At 39.5% G+C, this 19,979-nt stretch overlaps 1 protein-coding gene across 1 annotated transcript in view; it reads right to left on the bottom strand.

Annotated features, from left to right (window-relative positions):
- Positions 1 to 4,203: 4,203 nt before the first annotated feature.
- Positions 4,204 to 19,979, bottom strand: part of bru3 (CUGBP Elav-like family member bruno 3) — a 222,213-nt gene continuing 206,437 nt past the window's right edge. The window contains exons 4-12 of the mRNA XM_028312086.1: positions 11,790 to 11,948; positions 11,070 to 11,187; positions 9,084 to 9,260; positions 8,320 to 8,397; positions 7,779 to 7,892; positions 6,357 to 6,434; positions 5,326 to 5,502; positions 4,706 to 4,872; positions 4,204 to 4,378 (exon numbers count right to left, since the gene is read on the bottom strand). Coding sequence (XP_028167887.1) covers positions 4,745 to 4,872; positions 5,326 to 5,502; positions 6,357 to 6,434; positions 7,779 to 7,892; positions 8,320 to 8,397; positions 9,084 to 9,260; positions 11,070 to 11,187; positions 11,790 to 11,948 — 1,029 coding nt within the window. The 3' untranslated portion in view covers positions 4,204 to 4,378; positions 4,706 to 4,744. The remainder of the gene's footprint in view (positions 4,379 to 4,705; positions 4,873 to 5,325; positions 5,503 to 6,356; positions 6,435 to 7,778; positions 7,893 to 8,319; positions 8,398 to 9,083; positions 9,261 to 11,069; positions 11,188 to 11,789; positions 11,949 to 19,979) is intronic.

The following is a 19,979-nucleotide window of genomic DNA, read 5'->3' as shown; positions in this document are numbered from 1 at the left end:
GTAACAGCACGTTTCGTTTGTTCTCGAGTGAATGCAGTGTGCTCGGTCACAGGACGTCTGGCTGGAGTATGCTCAGAGTCGGCAGCGGCGGCCGGCCGGTGCCAATCGCGGGGCGAATGACAAGTGAATGAGGATACTCAGTAAAACAAGTGAGTAATTGGGATGAGGGTGGGCCGGAGGTCCGGGACCAGAAACCAAGAAGCGAAGCGTAAGTCAGAGTCGCGCGGACTGATGAGGGTGAAGTCGGCTACACTACGATAGTACGAGAAGTATAAAAAGTCGCGACAGACTAATCAGTGGACCCGAGAGTGAGACGCCGGGTTGGGCGATGATCGACGAATCGTAGTCTAAAGTCAGAGAGTCGGCAAAATCTGCCTACATGAAAACATTTAGATACATTTAAATAATTGCAAAGCATACCCTGTATCCTAGAATCACTTTTAACTGGCGATTGTTTTATACATTCAGAGAGGACTCATTAATCTATTACAAACGTTCGCGTCACCGCAATATATCTTTAGGGAGTTTAATTTAATCAGTATAAAGATATAAGTACACAATATTATAAGTCGCCGCGGGCGGCGGCGCGCCCGGGCTGTTACTTCTACATTACCCACGAGGTGATATTATCGATTAACGATATACTAAGTATACGTGTTCCGGTTTGGCATCGAATACTGTACCCTAACGCGCGGCGCGCGCGCTGCCCGCCCTCGCGAGTCGCTGACATTTCAATTAATTTCAACAATTAATTCATTTACTCCCCGTAACAATAACTTATGACTTTGGACAGCATTTTAGAACTTGGAAGTATTTGTGCGTTTTTGACACATTTGTGCGTAATTTAAATACATTTGTGCGTTACTCTATACATCGTGTTATTGAAAGTATCTTTAAAGCTAGCTTCGATAAGCAAGAATTAATAATCATAGTACTTCAATCTAATAAACGCTTTCAATATTTTACTTTGCTAGCGATATAACTGTATTTGACTACAAACCGTAGAGGTTCACACTGAATCGAATCAAATCGATTGTTTTCACTCGATTGTCAGCGACTCTGAGGGCGGGCGGCGCACCTCGCCTGCCCTCACCACACTCGGCTGTGCGCAGCAACGCATAGTACATAGCGATCATCCGCTCCTTCAAATTATTTTATCTAAGACCGTTCCTTGCCACTCACGACCGCGAAACCCTCTCATTTGACCACAAATTGACAGCAGAAACAGTAAAGAATCAAGAGCAAAACCAAAACTCGTTTACAAACTCATTGCTTCAGTTTGAATCAAGTTTTCGAATACGATCCTTAAAGTTATGTATTCAGGTACCTTATTCGCATTTAACCTTATACATCAAGTTGTACACAGGTACCATATTTCATAATTGTTAGTGGACATCAACATGGAATAGCCACGAGGCCGCAAGTGGCACAGAAACTGGCAAGTTTAAACTTAGCCCCTCGGGGCGATGCGGCCTAGAGACCGCGCCAAAAATCTAACGGTAACAAAACAAAAGAAATGCTCGAACATAAACGACGCAAAAACAATTTCAAAAAGCGTAACAACGTATTGCACAATCGTGACTTCAAGAAAAGAACTAGACTTAAAACGACATGTCGTTTTATACACTCGGCTTACAAGTAAATCATAGTCGCCTAAAACTAGGATACTATATGAATATAATATAATTATTTGTGTAAATATAAAATTCTATGTTTGTGTTGAGTGTAATATTTGACTAGAGGCGGGCGGCTGGGCTAGCCTGCCCGCTGGGGCGGCGCCCGCCCAGGGGTCGGGGCGCTCAAGGTTGACGACTCAAGCACCACCAACATAAAGAACAATACTTCAAACAGTCGGTTTTCTGCTCCCCTCGCACCTTTATGAGAGAGTGAGAGGGATTAGAAAAGCCATTGTCTCTAGCTGTGGGTTTTGAGTCATCGCGTGAGAGGTTAAGAGAAATCGAAGTAAACCTGCGGCAAAACAGGACGAGCCAAAGGTTCAGAGATAGAAAACAGCTTTTAAAGCTAAACTCTTGTACTTTCACCGGAACGTGTCGCAACCGGACGATGTTCGGAAACAGGGAGCTACGGTTATGGCACATAAATATTTAGATACCTACGTTGCAACAATTAATATTTAAAATTGCATATAAACTTTTAACAAACACGCAATGAACACTTGTAACATTAAAGCTATACATGAGATCTAAAGAAATATGGAGTTGAGGACGCGCCCGGTGCCCCCTGGGCAGGCCTGGCGGGCCCGCCCGCGCGACACAATATATTCTAAGGTATCTTCGTATTTTATATTTATATTGGTACTTTTTTGATTATGAATCTATTTTTGTTTTTTTTTCTGTATAGAAATTACACTAGGTTTGTAATTTGCTCGCGATCCATCCGCTGTTGACTCCCGCGCATCATATTATTGTATTTAACACCTTAACACGAATAGTTATATATGTATACACACTTGCACGAAATTAACTCGGGGAAGCGCGCTCTTTGAGAATTGACGTCGCAATTTGCGAGTAGCGCCGCTCGCACGCACCAAGCGTTCTTTTCCGCTGTTGAATTCGGAGAATTATACGAAATCTCCATGCAACTATACATTATCAAGGACAAAGTTTTCTAAGTTGAAGAAGTCAACCATAACTTGAAATGTTTTCTGAATTTCAGGACCATGTACAAAAATAAATTATGATTTCTTTTAGAGCAAACTTCAGAAAACATCTCAGGCCGGTGTCTTCATTTCGGCATTCAAATGTAACTGCTGATTATTGTGCGTTATTTTCTTATATCGGTGTAACATTTCGCGGTGTTCAGATGCTTGGTGCGCGCGAGCGCCTAAGAGCAAAACACATTACAATGCAATATACGGCCTGTACAGTCCAATAAGTTGATATTTTATCATTTATATCACAGCCCATTTGGAATTTACAACACATAATAACACGATCTTTCGAAACGAAGGCCTAAGTTCGGTCTTATGTTGAAGTGCACTTTGATTTGTACACAGCGTTAAATAGGTACAACATTTAATTTTGTCAACAATATGTTCTAACATGTAGGTGCGCGCAGGGCGTACCGGCGGCCGCGCTCGTGGGACGCGGGACTCGCCTTCGAACAGGAACCAACTGGGGACTTTACACTGCACGATACAGTAACGGTTGTTTACCGTGTGCGAAAGGGAAGAGAATCGAGTCAAACGGGAAAGTTCAGCTAATCGAGATCTTATTTCGTACACACACTTAAGAGTAGAGCTTTTAAACAGGGTTTGATGATAGAGTATACAATGTAAATGGCAAAATGTATAGCTCTATTTGAAGGCGAGATCGCTTCCAAGTAAGGCGTCCGACGAACGACGGCCTAATACCCCACATCGTGTATTGTCGTGTGTATCGGCCGGATACATTCGTGTTCGGTAGAGGCGGAAGGTCGAGCAAAGGATTAAATGAGAATAATTGGCCTAAATACCTAAGCGAGCGAACGAAGCTGACTGAGGTTCGCGCCTCCACCGAACACCGGTAGTTACAGGTCCCTGAGTGACATATTGGTACACCCCAGCGATTAGCTTATGAGACACACACGTAATAAAATTTAACAAAATATAGGACATATATACTCCATTCATTAGTGATCTATACGAACACTTATATTAGTGTGATCGGCGGGGAGACGACAGCGGTCGCGGGCCGGGCGTCGCGCGCTGCAGCGGACGCGGGTCGCGTGCTACCAGCTGTATGTACACATCATTAAAGCGAAACCAAGGGAATCCCTCACGACAGAAAGTGCTCTAAGGCCGCTCAAAAACAAGATCGTTTCTGATCCGCCCCGTAAACTAATCGAGCCGTGTGAAGGCCCTCAACAAAGGTAACAATGGGCGCGCGACACCCGGCGGCTTGTCTTGCAATATACAATAATTAAAATACATTTTTTCTTACATTTTCAACTTACTTAATAAATTCAGTTTGGCTTACTTCCAAGCAAATAACTAGTATAATAAATTTATGTTAAAGTTTCAGTTAAACTTTAAGTAAGTACTTAAGTTAAGAAGTATGATTACGAATGACAAAATTTTTATAACGTCATTTTATAATAATAATAATAATTTAATCAAAGTTAATAAATTGTATATATAATAATATAATAGAGTAATTTAATGATTAATCGATAATGATAATAATGAAGCATTCCTACGCGCTGTTTAATAAATTACTTTAACTAATTTAGTATACTCGCCGACTCGGCTTGCATATTTTTTATTTAAGTACGTAGGTAATGATATTTACTATACAATAAACGTTTATTAAATTCCTTAGAATTGTTGATAATACGCGAACAACCGCACCGTGGGCGTAGGGTATGTTCCTGCCGCCACCTGCAACAAACGAACAATACCTTTTACCTGGTTATATAGATTTAACACCCCACAAGATCATAATTAACAAGTCTAAAAACAGAATTATTAAATGAAACTGCAATATTACCTAAATCACGAGGACATGAAGTGCTGACTGTCGATTCATGATGAGGACACTGTTAGTCTGCGTTCTCATGGATTCTATGGAATGGATGGATGGTAATAACACCCTCCTGACTCCTGATAATACTCACCATGGCGTCTGGGGTTAGTAAGGCCAGCCTAAATCACGATCCAAGCTGCTTCATGGTGATGACGACAGCTGCTGGTGATGACGTCACTCACCATGGTCACGTAATGAACGCGCAGGGACGGCGTCTGGGGTTAGTAAGGCCGGTTCGCATCCTTGGGCCGCTTCAGCTGGACCTTCAGGCGCTTCATGCCGATCTGGAAGCCGTTCATCGCTTGGATGGCCGCCTGGGCTGACGTCGGGTTGTCGAAAGATACGAAACCTGGAAAATTAAGGCAATTATGAATTGAAGGGTTCTTGCAAAATGAGCATTTGCTCTATGTGTCATGGTAAATATTTGGAAAGTAAGCATGAAGAAAGCAAGTGTATTTTCTTCTGAAACATTTCGTTGCAGGTTGATTTTTAGCAGTTGGATTTTATTAACGGTCAAGCTGAAGATCTGTATACACAGTAGACGCAGCAATGGAAACGAGAGGTAGAAATAATCTCATAAGTACTAAAAGAAGCAAATTTTAAGGCAAGATCATGGAATTTTTTTCTGCTGCGACAATGTGTGTTCTGGAGCCATATTTTTGTTCTTTAGATTTACTTTTCAGTGCAGTTCATAGTTACTGTGTGATGTATACTGAGCAATGCTCCCGTAGCTCAGCGTTCAGAGCAGTTAACCGGCAGACGAATTGTCCTGTTTCGAATCTCAAAAAATAATGATACTGACCGAAACATTTGCTCTGGTTGGTGGCACGATCAATAAACACCTTGCTGCTGATCACGTTCCCAAAGGGCAGAAACATCTGCATCAGCTCCGCGTCCCCAAACTCCTGGGGCAGGTGGTAGATGAACAGGTTGCAGCCCTCGGGGCCTGAGATCGAGCAGCCTGGGAACATCAGAAAATCTTTAAAGAACTCACAAATCTGCCTCTGAACACCAGCATTGAGTCTTAATATTAGTTATAGTTAGATCAGGTACGAAAGAGCTAGCAAAAGTGTTGTTTTTTTTGCTGAAAGATTTAAAACAGAAGGTAAAGATGACTGTCATTAAAGCAACAATTGACGGTCACATTTTTTTCAAAAAAGCTTGCTCTATCAGTACCTGGATGTTAATACTGAGGAAAATATTAACCATGAAGTAGCATGTCGTCAATATAAATCCGATCTGCAGTATCATGGTTAAAATCAACCACTTTGAAAGTAACTACAAGAATAAAGACCAGCATTTAACACTCCACTTAACACAGAGGACATCAAGTGCATTTACAACTACCAAACAGTACAGCGACAGACTGTGTAAGAAGCTTTCAAGAATTTTGCAGGGTATAAAAGAAGGCCGAATGGGAGCTTCTGTTTGCCTCTGTACAATACTTGCACATTGCAACACACATACAAATAGTAATGCAACATTTGTCAAACTAAGGACCATTTTCCAGGTTACTACTTACTACGTGCTCTTTGGAAATTGTTAACTTAAAGAATGAGTTGCACCACCTTTTTTAACCGTAACAATAACAATAACCGGTGCTTTTTGTATGGAATTTGAAAGTATTTTGAGGTTTGTTAAAGTTAAAGTAAGATCGTGCAACTAAGCCCAAGGGTTATTACAACTGGAAAATGGATAACCGAGTGGCAACGACATAAGTGGTTGCAACTCGGCGTGCTAACTACGCTTGCAGTCGCTGGAAAAGAAGCTAGAATGAAGGGGTTAGAACATCCCGGCGAGGTTCCTCGGACTCCGTCAGAGGGCTCCACTTACCTTCTCTCTGCGCCGGCGCAATGGTCGACATCGGTGGGGGGATGGGTTGCGGAAACTGGCCGTAAACCGCTGGATAAGCTGTCGAACATTAATACGCACATTTTCACAATGAAACACCTATTCGTTGCATACATGGACATGCAACAAGGTAACGTAATTAAGCTGCATATTATGCAAATACTCATTTGGCGAATCTGTAAAGATATTTGACGGTAAATAAATAAAATAAGTTCCACATGTAAGTAAAAAAAAAAAATCAAAAAATATTTATTCAGTTTAGACCACAAGTGGCACTTATGAACGTCAATAGAAAATAATAAAAAAAGAAAAAGGTAGCCCTTATGGGGCACTTTACATGTCTCCTTATCTTTTGGGCCCTACCAGCGCTTCGAGACAAACATATGGCAAAAAATAGTACAAAACAAGACAATGTAAATAAAGATACATTTGACCCATGTAAATCATATTTCGACACATTGAATACCTATTTAAATTGGTTATAATACACGTATAAATAAATCAGGTTTGCCTAATTACTGGACACTTAACACCGAACACTCAACTACTGTACTTATGTGATTTTACCAAATATTTCCAATAGCGTGAATAGACAGCGCATGATCCCTATTTACGACGAACATCTTCGTAACCATTCATCAGTCGATTGATTTGATAGTAACTAGACAAAATAATGTTCTCTCCTTGAAAACATTGACTGAAATAGGTATACCTAGTACTATTTATGTACCAAAAAATCAATCGGCTGTAAAGATAAATAACTGACAATCAACATTTCGTTCATGTGGCACATTGATATTATCCTACTATCATTACACATTAAATTGCTTTTACTATAGATACAAGGGGGTTTGATAGAGCCATTACTTGTCACCAAAAATACATATCATGTGTCCTGCGCACACAATGTTCAACTAACGATGTTTTCGTGACTAAACAACATTTTAGTGACAAATATTCAACATGTTCTATTACGACATGTCACCAAGAGTATGGTGTGGAAACACCTCTAGTTATGATACTAATGTAAAAATGAGATAGATATTAGTGTCTGTTGTGATTTTCCGAATCAACCGAAGTTGGAACTCATTACAAGATGCATCATTATTTAATGATGCATCATTATTTAATGATGCATCTTGTAATGAGTTCCAAGATTTAATGTAGTTATTTTTAAATGTCACTTTTATTACATAATCTCACTAATGATTAGGTGTTTCCGCAATACCTTGGTTGGTCTCAAAGCTAAGGCCTGACTCTACAAACGATTCTGATGTCTCTCTACCTGTCTCAACTGTCTAGCAAGAGAAAGAGAGATGGATAGAGTGCATCAGAATGGTTTCAGAGGAGGCCGGATAAGCGTGGGAGGGGTAAGGGGGATGGTCGCAATCGTGCGCTACTAACCGACTCCAGGGAAAGGCTGCATGCCCGGGTAGGCCGCGTGTTGCAGCGCCGCCGCCTCGCCGTTGGGCAGTCCCTGTGCGGTCACAGGCACCGCTGGAACAGTTGAAATCGGCTCTAGAACATAACAAGGCGAACATGTTAATTGTCAGTAAGTCACTTTTATATGTAGATGAGAGATAAACAGAAAACGGATAACTCCGCCGTTAATTGTTCTAAATTGTGCGGTAAATCCGCTAGTTACTTTTAGGCGCGTCATTCGTTTTGGGCTTACTATTTCCACTATTCTAAGTAGGTAGGTATATATCCACTATATGTATCAATATATCAATAGTATAATAATGATAGATAGATTGGAGGTAGCCATTTGCGCGATACAAGGGGAACGAAGAGCGGGTAACAGGCCATGGCAGCAGGAACGGAAGAACTAATCTAGGAAAGAGTTCAGATTAACTGCTGCCGTGCTTCTAGTCCGGCTACGTACGCTACAGTTACATTGTAGTCCGGCTACACTACGCTACAGTATTGCTCTAGCCCCACTTACGGCCTGAGATCGTCTGGTGAACGCCGTTGGTGTAGACCACGTCATGTTGTGTCTGCCTTCGTCTTCTTATCGGAGGGGCTGTAACAAAAACCCTGGTGTCAGACATGACTCGTTAGGCGTGCCTTACGTTTTGCACGGAGTCATCTTTGTCACTGGACAATCGGCTTGATTCAAGCCTGCAATGTCCTAACCAAACTGATACACTGCACTAAGTAGTTGTTCAGTCATCGAACTCAGGACTTTCGGGTTGGGGGGTTGTCCCTATAGCCTGGACGCTGTTATGCTATGCTAGCTGTTATGCTAGCTTCGAATGCTGAAGGTGTTTATAGTCTGACATCAGGGTCGTTACAGCCGAATTAAGGAACTAATTCTGATTAGTTCGGAATGGCCACATACTAAGGTATCATTGTAATCCGGCAGCACTATTGTATTACTGTCGTAGCTCCACTTACGGGCTGTGAAGGTTTGAAGGTCTGATGTACGCTGTTGGTGTCGACCTCGTGGTGTGTTATAGCGGCTACATTACACTGCTGTATTTCTGTCAATTGCGGTAACTTACGGCGTGTGAAGGTCTGGTTTATGTAGCAAACTGTGTTATGCCTGTAGCACGGTTACACTACACTACGCTACGTGCTACATCACTGGCTGTAAATGCTGGTGAATGCTGTTGTGTGTTGTGTTTGGGTTTCACTGTGGAGCAGTTTGACCAGGACACGTGCTGATAAAACGTAGTTAGTTCTTTGTGGTGGAAGCAGTTCACTTACGGCCTGTGAAGGTCTGATGTATGCCGTTGGTGTAGACGGCGTCCTGCGGCGGCGGCTGGCCGTTGGCGGTCTGCGCGGCCATGTTGAAGCCGGGCATGGTGGGCGACGGGAGCGACGGCAGCGCGCCGTTCAGCGGCTGCCCGCCGCCCGTCCCTATCGCTAGACCGGTGAAGCTGTCTGCAAACGTAAGTCCTTATTGAGGATGATAGATCTTGGGGTTCATGTCAGCATTACTAACAATTGCTACTCTTTTTACGAACTTCCGTGCTTCAATATTGGAAGAAGTATTAGATTTCAAAACAGCTGCAGCTGCTTACTAATTTCAAGTACATTTTCGCGTCTGTTTAAGATTCGATACATAATGTCTTCATCAAATGGTTGTTCTTTGTGTTCTTTCAGAACATTATAAATCGACCGTTTAAACAACCAAAGCGTAAAGACATTGGTAGCAGCAGAAATCGTAACAAAATCAAATTATGGATTACAATAACATGGGTTGTTGTGATAGGGCTCGCCCTCCGCCGACCCTTTGAACTTTTATTGCTCTTCATTTAGATTTCGTGGTCGTTTTCTATGTTGGAAATATTGGAATAGAATTAATTTTAGATATTGGGTACACAATGTGGTCGATTGGCATTGAAAGGGGTTATTTTACTTTTTGAGTAGGTACAGAAACATTAATAAATTCAAGAAGGATGATATTTGAATGTGTCTGACTAACACCCTTTTTATTTTATCTTCGATCTTAAAATCAATGCTATCTTCAAACTAAGATCAGATATGCTTAATCATATAATATGGCTATGGTACCGCATAATATGGTTGTTGTTCCAGCGGAATTGAAAGTGAGGAGAGACGTAGCGCGGAAACTCTGATGTCCCTGGGATATACGGATGTTGGGACATCGAGTGCTGTGTGAGATGACCTCTAGGTTAATGTTGCAGCAGAGAGCGCGGCTGATATGATGACATCATGGGTTCTGAGAGAATTTTCAATAAATTTAATAATAAGCGCCAGCTAGCCCCAAAGTAAGCAACTTGCTTGTGTTATGGGTGCTAGCTTAACGGATATACTACTTACGAGTATATACTTTTTAAATAAATATACATATTATACATAGTAACATACTTAAATATTACATTGTCATAAACTTAAAATTAGTCAAATAATTTCTTCAAACGTGTGCGACCTTAGTAGCTGTTCTATTTGTTATTTTCGTGGATAACGGTGCTGGTTGTGCATTTATTTAAGATATATTATCTGTAAGACTTTTTGTAAAACCGTTTGTACAATTGTTTGTTGTCCCTAATAAAATAAAATAAAATAAAATAAAATAAAATAAATAAAAACACTGGTAACACCCAGACCCAGGCATATGTTTAAACTATTTATTTATATAAGCTTGTGCTAGATAACGGATTGTAGCTGGATTCGAACCACTGGCGTTGTAGTTTAAGACGTGAACTACAAGGGCTCCAGAATGCCAAGACGCTCCTTCACTCCTTTATCATAAATACTTGAATATAAATAACTACTTCTGGTTTAACGAAATTCCAGACAGCAAGCTTAAGCTAGAAGCAATTGCCCTATCATCATCAGGGCCCTATTAGTCTTGACTGCAGGAGCACCTGAGCACGACCAATAATTTACTAGAGGCAAATGGTTCACACGCCCTATGCTAATCAGACGTGTTGGGGAAGCCTTATGTTTGCCATTATTCGTCTACGATATCCACGGGAAGAGGGTTGGTCCTATTCTACTGTACCAGAAGCATAACAGGTTCAGCTGTCTTTTATCCACAGTCATTATCTTCTATCAATTAAAGTCCGGTCGCCGGGCACGTAGAATTTCGTCCAATGACCCCAAGCTACCCTTTCTTATCTCGCGCGTAATTACAATATTGCTGTCGCGACTGTGCGACGGGCGGCCGCAATGAGTGTGCGAGCGCGACAGCAATATAATAAATAATTACCGGACTTCACTTACCAGAGGAAGGCGGCACCACGGAGTTGGCCATCCCGTTGAGAGCGTGCGACGCGAGCGCAGTCATCGGGCTGATGTACCCTTGCGCGGTCGCCGCCACCATCAGGGCTGCCTGTTGTTGCTGTGAATCAGAACACTCACTCTTTAGAGGTTCTATTCCGTATATTTCCACGACAATTAGCACCTTATTCATATAACTATTACATTGTGACCTAAAGATAAGGTACATTAATGGCGTTTGGAGTTCAGTGACTTCCTAATATCATATTGGCAGAAACTTGAGACCATGCCATGAGTCACTTCGGCAAAAACGTTAGTTTTCGACTTTTCGTATGAAGTTACTTTGAAAAATTAATAATAACAGAACATTTTAGTAACGTTTCGAACTATAGAAAAGTACTTATAACATCGCGCTATAAAGGTAAAAGTTACTAATCTGATACCAAACTGATTAAAAATGAACAATACAATTTACTACCTACCAATTTTGGTTTAACGATTTAAGGACGACATCATGGCGATTTACACCCGAATTCACAAATATTACTATGAGGTCTCACAGTGCGGATGGACGCACAGGGTCCCAAAACATATTCATAGACAGTACTTGAATAGTAGAGTAACACACACACACAGCATCGTGTGTGAATACGGGTGTAAAACTCGGTGTTCTACATTTATCTGCGCACGCGGCGACGACCTAGCAAAACAACAACAGCCTACCTGCTCCGTGATGACCTGCGCGTAGGTGCCATACGCCCCGAACTGGTTGAACACGAACGGATTGAGCAGGCTCATGTTGCCGGCCATCTGCTGCATTCGTCGCAGTTGCCGCTCCTTCTCCGTGTCAGCAAACTTCACCACCAGGCTCGAGGACGCGCCCTGAAACAAATGACGAATTGACAATTAGAAAAAGAAAAAATAATTTTGAAAAGAGAAAAGTTTGAAAGGCGTGATTCTTTTGTTTCTCTCATCAGGCGAAGTTAGCTAACCAGTTAGAAAAGAAAATTATACTAAAACTAGCGGCCGCCCGCGACTTCGTACGCGTGGATCCCGTTTTACCCCCTTCATCTATCTTACGCGGTTTAGATTTTTTCATACAAATGTTTTTTCCCGCTAACTCCCGTTCCCGTGGGAATTTTGCAATATACTGTTGTAACTAAGCTTTGAGTTTACTAAGGTACCTACATGCCAAATTTCAAGCGTCTAACTTAAGCGGTTTAGATTTTTCATACAAATGTTTTTTCCCGCTAACTCCCGTTCCAGTGGGAATTTTGCAATATCCTGTTGTAACTAAGCTTTAAGTTTACTAAGGTACCTGCATGCCAAATTTCAAGCGTCTAACTTAAGCAGTTTAGATTTTTCATACAAAAGGATTTTCCCGCTAATTCCCGTGCCCGTGGGAATTCCTAAGTATCCTATAACCTGCCCAGGAGTAGGTACGAAGAATAATTGTACCCAGTTTCGTTAAAATCCGTCAAGTAGTTTTTGTTTCTATAAGGAACATACAGACAGACAGACAGACAGACAGACAGACAGACAAACATTTATTTTTACTGATTGCATTTTTGGCATCAGTATCGATCACTAATCACCCCCTGATAGTTATTTTGAAAATATATTTCATGTACAGAATTGACCTCTCTACAGATTTATTATAAGTATAGATTAAAACGATGAGTTATTTTGAAAAAAGAAAAGTTCGAGTCGTGACACTTTTGTTTCTCATAGTACAAGTCAGTGGCGTAGCGTGGCTTTTCGCCGCCCGGGGCCGTCCGGAAATCCGCCGCCCTTTATTTTAATTATAAATATTTTAAAGTGTAAATATTATATTGAATGGACTTCAGGTACACTATTCACCTTATTTGTTGAAAGTCAAAATAAACTACCACGCACTGCTTCAGAAGGAAAATACATTAAAGAGAAGCAATTGCTTGAAACCCACAGGAAGTTTGATTTTCTTAAATAGCTCAGCTTTATTATGTAACACTAGGTGTATAACAATAAACAATAATAACAAATATTAAAGTATTTATTTGTCAATTGAGAGTAAATATTATCTTAAATTATACAGCGTGTTTCTTGTAAGGTGTCAAGCCGAAGGCAGGTGATAGGTGAGGATTAGACCTATCGATTTCACTCCCATGTATGTTCTACGATTTTTCGTAGTTTAGAAGTTATCGTTAATTTTGTGATTTTTTCAAATTTTATGACCTAGTAGGCTTTAATTTTTTTTATCTTTTTTTTGGGTTGACTTTTCTCAGATTTATTTTTTTTGACAGTTTCCCTATTAATTGCAGATGTCTGAAAAAAATAATCACCTTCCTATCTTTGATGTAAGATACAAAATTATTGCTAGAAACATAAAAAAATATGCTTTTAGCAGAACATTCTAAAATTTTCAACTTAAAACTTCGAAAAAAAAGAACTTCCATAGGTCCAAAATAATTTTAAAAACTCCGCAGTTTTCTGAACTTTCATAATAATAAAAAAAAAAACATGTACTTAATAAATAGACCATTATTTTCTGTAATCGCTCCACTAAAGTGGTAAGTCGGAGATTCCGTTACATGTTTTTGACTTTCTTAGGACTAACTAATGTTTGCAATCCCCTAAGTTTACGTTACGTAGAACACATTTAGAGACAATAAGTGAACAGAACATTTTTTTATCCACAACGAGGAAGCTCTTGCCTTTGATTTTTTTTTTGATTGAATCTCCGACTTACCACTTTAGTGGAGCGATTACAGAAAAAAATAGCGTATTGTACATGTTTTTTTTTTGTATTATTATGAAAGTTTAGAAAACTGCGCAGTTTTTAAAACTATTTTGGACCTATGAGTTCTTTTTTTTTCAAACTTTTAAGTTGAAAATTTTAGAATGTTCTGCTAAAAGCATATTTTTTATGTTTCTAGCGAAAATTTTGTAAATAAAAAATCAAAGATAGGAAGGTGATTATTTTTTTCAAACATCTGCAATTAATAGGGAATCTGTCAAAAAAAAGAAATCTGAGAAAAGTCAACCCAAAAAAAGATAAAAAAATTTAAAGCCTACTAGGTCATAAAATTTGAAAAAATCACAAAATTAACGATAACTTCTAAACTACGAAAAATCGTACAACATACATACATAGGGGTGAAATCAATAGATCTAGTCCTCACCTATCACCTGCCTTCGGCTTGACACCTTATAAGAAACACCCTGTATTGTATAGTGCTTATTGAACTTAGAAGGAATAACAATGTGCTTTATTATTAAGGGTTGTACCCTAGCTAACCAGCGCCACCATATTTTTTCTTGATTACTTTTGTTATAGACCGAAATTAAAAGAAGTGGTTTGTAAAATGTATAATATGTATCGAAGCTATTTTTTAAAATAATTTGTTTGAATTCATTAGATATTTGCAGCAAGTTACAGATTTAATTACTTCTAAAAGTTACCATTTTAACTAATTTTGAATTTCGAACTTGCAGAAAATAATAAATACACGGTTTTAAAAGTAGCTTAGATGGCTTTAACTATTTACAAACCACTTTTTTATTTCGGTTGATCTAGATTATCTGTGGCGCAAGTTTTAGAGGGGTAAGTAAGCTCCTTAAATATTTTTGTTACTATTACTTAAAAAAATAGATTAAAAATGTACTCTTCGTGCTTTTTTCAAAGCAAAATCTTTTACACAATCGTCGATATCAAATTGTATCTCATTTTGAATTGCCAGTATAGCTAGATTTGTTAGTCTCAACGTAGACATAGTCGACCTTTTTTTTCTTGTTCATGCAATGTTTTTTTTCTTATCCGCCGCCCCCTTTCATATGCCGCCCGGGGCCATGGCCCCCCCTGCCCCCCCCAAGCTACGCCACTGATACAAGTGCAGTCTCCTAATCAGTTAAAAAAAGTTTAATGCTTTTGTTTATTTTGAAAATATAAGTCCTACCTATAATATGTACAGGGATGCAGGTACACAATTTTAACATCTTTATACTCTACCTTTCAAAGCTGATTAGTTTATGCAGTAAGTGCTTGACAGAGGTTCCTAGCCACTTACAGTTAACAGAATTTAACGACAACAGCTTTTACCAACTTCACTAAACAACACAGTATGAGCTTTCAAGTTTCGCATAAAGGGCTTGCTAAATCAAATCATGCATCATAAAGTGCCTGTTGCCTGTCATGTCTCCACACTTAATGGAGCGTATTTATAGAAACAACGGCGAGGCTCGAGACAAGAAAGAAAAGAGTCCCGTCATCCCAACGACTATGACTAAGCTAATTGGGTCAAAGTCAACCCTCGCTGAATGGGAAACATCTTATTATCTGCGGTAAACAAAAATCTTCAATGTTTAAGGATGAGTGCCCGAAATCCTCGTTTGATGGCACTTATTGTCATATCGTCTCGTTATTTCAGCTTATGTTAGGATAGTGAACAATTTTCCTGCTCTATGTGAAGACTTATTAGGGGTTTTTGTTATTTCAGTATTGTGATTTGAAGTACAAATATCTTGAGATCTGTTCAAACTAGTACCTATGCATAATTCTGTGAACGTTTGAGCATATCAGACTGCATGCAAGTGATTTTGAGACACACATTAGTGAGAATGCGTTTCAGATCAGAATGGTGATCAGAATCGTTTAACATCAGGTGCGATTGTGGTCAAATACCTGCCTTGTTATGCATAAAAAAAAAAAAAATGGATGGGTTGAAAGCAGTCACATTGTTCAAGTTTGTGCTACAAAACGTTCCTGCACTCTCTCTCGTAATTTGACTTTAGACGCTGCAGTTGCAATTCCAACAATGCCAGACGCGCGACTTTGCGCGCAATATCGCCGTTCGAGCGGCGCTGCGGCAATGAAGCAGCCAATACTGCGTCGGCTGACTATCAGCGGCGCCCCACAAACTAGTGAGCAACAAAACGGAGGCAAGCGTTCGTTCGCATTCATTATGTATTTGCAGACAACGGGCAAAAATGGCGTGCCGTGCCTCTAGGCCGGTAGGCCGCGCAACAGGTCGCGCGCCTGTCGGTGCAACAAGTTATTTTGGGCTCGATCCAAAAATGCATCGGCCGGGGCGGCCTGCAAACTTCGCCAGTCTTCTGGCTTCCTTCCATTAATAGTTTGGGCCCACTCGGGCTAATTGCCGCGAATAGATTGCTAAGTAGCCGTAATAGAGGCCCGGGCGTGCGCCTGCATATAATTGGGGCCTTCGTCTATTTGCCCGCGAGTTTTGTTCGCCCGACTCTGTTTGTCTTCAATATGGAATCAGTAGTGATGCCAATATTTGAAGTATTACTTTCTGTTTATTTATTGCTTGTTGTTTAGTTATTTTCTGAAGCGATGAAATTGTATTCGTATTCAGTTCATGTTATTGGAATATCTGAAGTAATGTAAATCGTTGATATTGTTATTGAATGTTTATATTGGTTCAGCCACGCCCATTTATGCTTATGATGGCTCATAAACTGGGCTGATACTTTTGTTATCTCTCAATTCTGTAGTAAGGATCTATGTATCATTATGTAATAATGGAAAGACATTCTATGTCTAAGGCTGGGTTGCACCATCTTACTTTAACTTAGTCAAACTTCAAAAATCTCTCAAACTCCATACAAAAAACGCCGGTTATATCGTTATAGTTACGGTCAAAGTTAGGTTACTTAGCCTAAAAGTCTTTAATATTGACCTTAAGTAAAACAAAAAAAGAAGGTTATTACTAGATTAAGTTCTAATAGCAGTAAGTTCGTTTATTTTTGTAATCAATCAGCCAAGATTCTAATATTATCACGACTCTTCTATTTCCAAGTTAACATAATATGAACATCATGAATAATTATTTTCAGATGTGGACAATGGACATCCATCCAACTCAGAAGTCAGTCTTAATTCAATAGTTTTTTAAAAGATACTTTCGTATTAGTTTCGTAGGTGCTTCGTAGTCAACGACTACGAAATTCGTAGCGCATACGTAGCTGTAGCACAGAATAGTGCGTGACCGTTCAATCGTTAACGCGAAACAACGTGAACTCTACGTGTGACGAATGTAGTCAGCGTCAAATATTTGGTGACCTAAGTGACCAAAAAGTTGACAAAACAAACTTATTCCAATTGTAACAAAGAGGTGTTGTGAACTTTTTGGCTAGTTTGGGTAACACCAATTATTTGATGCTGACTGTATCATAGTATTTCGAACACTGTTTTCAGCGTATACTCGTTTATTTTCCCGAATAAAGTCATAAGCTGTTCCTCCGTGTCGAACGGTTTCAAGATCGAAATCACTTATACCACGTACATTAAGTGCCCTCAATCGTTTCCTGGACCAAAACCCAAAATGTGACGTATTTGCAGAGGGGTGGAGTACGTTACTAGCAGAATGTTTGGGCTACTGTGAAAATAATCGCATCTGATCTATGTACTTTTCCTAAATTAAGTTAAGTTAAATTGTTTTTAATTACTTAAATGTTATTCTGAGCTTTGTTACGTCTTGTTTGAATAGTGTAATTGGTACTACCGTTCTATTCATGAATAAATAAATAAAAATAAAATAAATAAATAAACACGCTAGTTCTGTACTTCAGTGCGCACTTCAATGAGCAATTAACAGCAACGTAATGTTTGTCGTTGACGCTGGAGCTACAACGCAGCGCTTGTTTTATGAACGCGTGTTTGTGTTTAACCTGGAACGTTCATCTGGAAGTGCTGATAGGGCAAAACTTTAATAATGTAAAATACCCTTAACACTAACACTCATCGAATACTTTTCTAAGTAATTATTTAAATTAAGTTTCATAATGTATATTTTTGTATAATTAAAAGTCAAAACTGTATTTATTCGTGTGGACTATAATTAATAGGGCTAACAAGTCATCAAAGTGTATAATAAAAACTACATTTATAAGTATAAAACACTCCAAGAATTAAAATCCACTTGATAAACATTGTCGCAAGAAGAGTTCTTTCCTTATTGTATGCTGTAACATCGTACTTTAGCATAATCCTAATGCTGTAGGTGGATAACCAACTGTAAATTGAAGAAACCCATCAATTTAAAAGACACAAACGTCCCAGATTTAGATGACTTTACTACGCCATATCCAGCCGCATAATTGTCGAACGGCGCCATATATCGCGCGGGCTTAAATATGAACCTGGCTCAGTGTTGTGCTTACGTTTATTAGGTATTTTATTACGCAATCGCGTCGCAGTCTCTTGATAACGAGCTACATGGGGCCCATTCGTTACAATGTTTCGTCCAATTAACCGGTTATTATTAGTCCCTTAATTGTTGTTGCAGAAGTTCACTTTCGCTCCCGAATATCAACAGTAATTTACGCGGCAGTTTGCTCAAGAGATAACTGTTTGTGAGATACCATTTGCGAGATAGAGCTAATTATGATCATTGGTTTAAAGTTGGCGGCTTTGTCTTTTGGTGAGGACGTTTATCGCGTGGACTTTGGGACCATTATGTCATGGCATACGGTTACACTCTAAGCATGTTATGTAAGAAGCTTGCGAAGTTGGAAGATAAATTCATAATGTTTTGGCCTCGTAAGGTGGCGTTTTCATTTGAGCTGTGGGAGTTGTTTGGAGACGGATTTGTAGCGTTCGTTTTGTGCATGAAAAACAAATGATTGTTTAATAAGGCTATAGGGATGTATGAAGTACGTATGCGAGGGATGGAAGGCATTTGTGAGGAATGTGTGCGAGGCGTTGTGCCCACTCTTATAGGTGGTGTTTATCACACCACCACTTTGCACAGTATGTCTGCTATGCATTATAGCACCACTCAGCAAGCCCTGATCGCAAGGTAAAGAAACAAATTTAAGAGAAATCTATCAAAATAAAAACATATTTTTTTAGGGATTATGAGAGTAAAACTGATATGAGACAGGAAAGGAAATACTACATTTCCAATTTACTTTAAATTGTGTAGCTGTTTTTTATTTAACATGACCTATTTAGATATGTAAACAAAATGACACAATATTTATCTATATATATGTCGCAGGCAAATTGTATGATTCCGCATTTTACAAACGGCGTCGTCAGTTTACAAACGCTCGCTGTTCTGTGAAATGCCGAAGGCAAATTGGCGACTAGTTCAATTGATAAAATGTCAACTATGATTGTTGCAATAGGGTGACCATAGTACAACACATGTTGGATAAATCAGACTTTATTTCAGTAATTAAAATTCTATTCAAATAGGACAATATCGATCTTTAATTTGGTACTGAAATTTGTCTTGACTAAGGGTAGCTTGCACCTTCTTACTTTGACTTTGACAAACGTCAAAAATCTGTCAAACTCCATACAAAATGCACCGATTATCGTCATAGTTACCGTTAAAGTTAGGTGGTGCAACTCAGCCTTAGTACCATGTCCACAGTCCCTATGGACATGGTACCCGGCATGGGGCACACTGAAAACCAGTGCCGTGGCCTTCGTCACCGTGGGCCACGGCATATGCTGAGTGGGGTCCCGTTGCAGTGGGCATCTTATTGGTGGGTGGGTGGCACTGCTCAGTTTACTCTTGTTTTTTACTTTTTTTATTCTTGTTCCATTATTATGTGCCACTGTCATGTCTATGTAATTGCATGTATTTGTGTGATGTCCATTGTATAGCCTGACCAGGAACATAAAAACCCTCGCCATGTTGCGGAAAACTAATGGTACTAATTTCTTTTAATGGCAACAGTAACTAAAAACTTCATTGACATGTCACCTTGCATGTCAGTCTATTGCTGTCAAAGTGTAAACAAACTTTATTTTAAATGTGCGCAATTGATTTTGTGAATGAAATTGCTAAAATCTTTTTATAGTCGTGAAAGAAAAGTGGTTCACAATGTGTTAAAGTATTTGTCGAAGAGAAATACCAAGGGTTCGGACAATATTTTCATTGAAAATGTTTCCAATAAAGG

The sequence above is a fragment of the Ostrinia furnacalis genome, unplaced genomic scaffold (genome assembly GCF_004193835.3).
Source record: "Ostrinia furnacalis isolate ACB-3 unplaced genomic scaffold, ASM419383v2 OfSCF3746, whole genome shotgun sequence".
Lineage (NCBI taxonomy): Eukaryota > Metazoa > Arthropoda > Insecta > Lepidoptera > Crambidae > Ostrinia > Ostrinia furnacalis.
The sequence above is the reverse complement of the archived record's forward strand: the minus strand, read 5'-3'. Positions and strand labels throughout refer to the sequence as shown.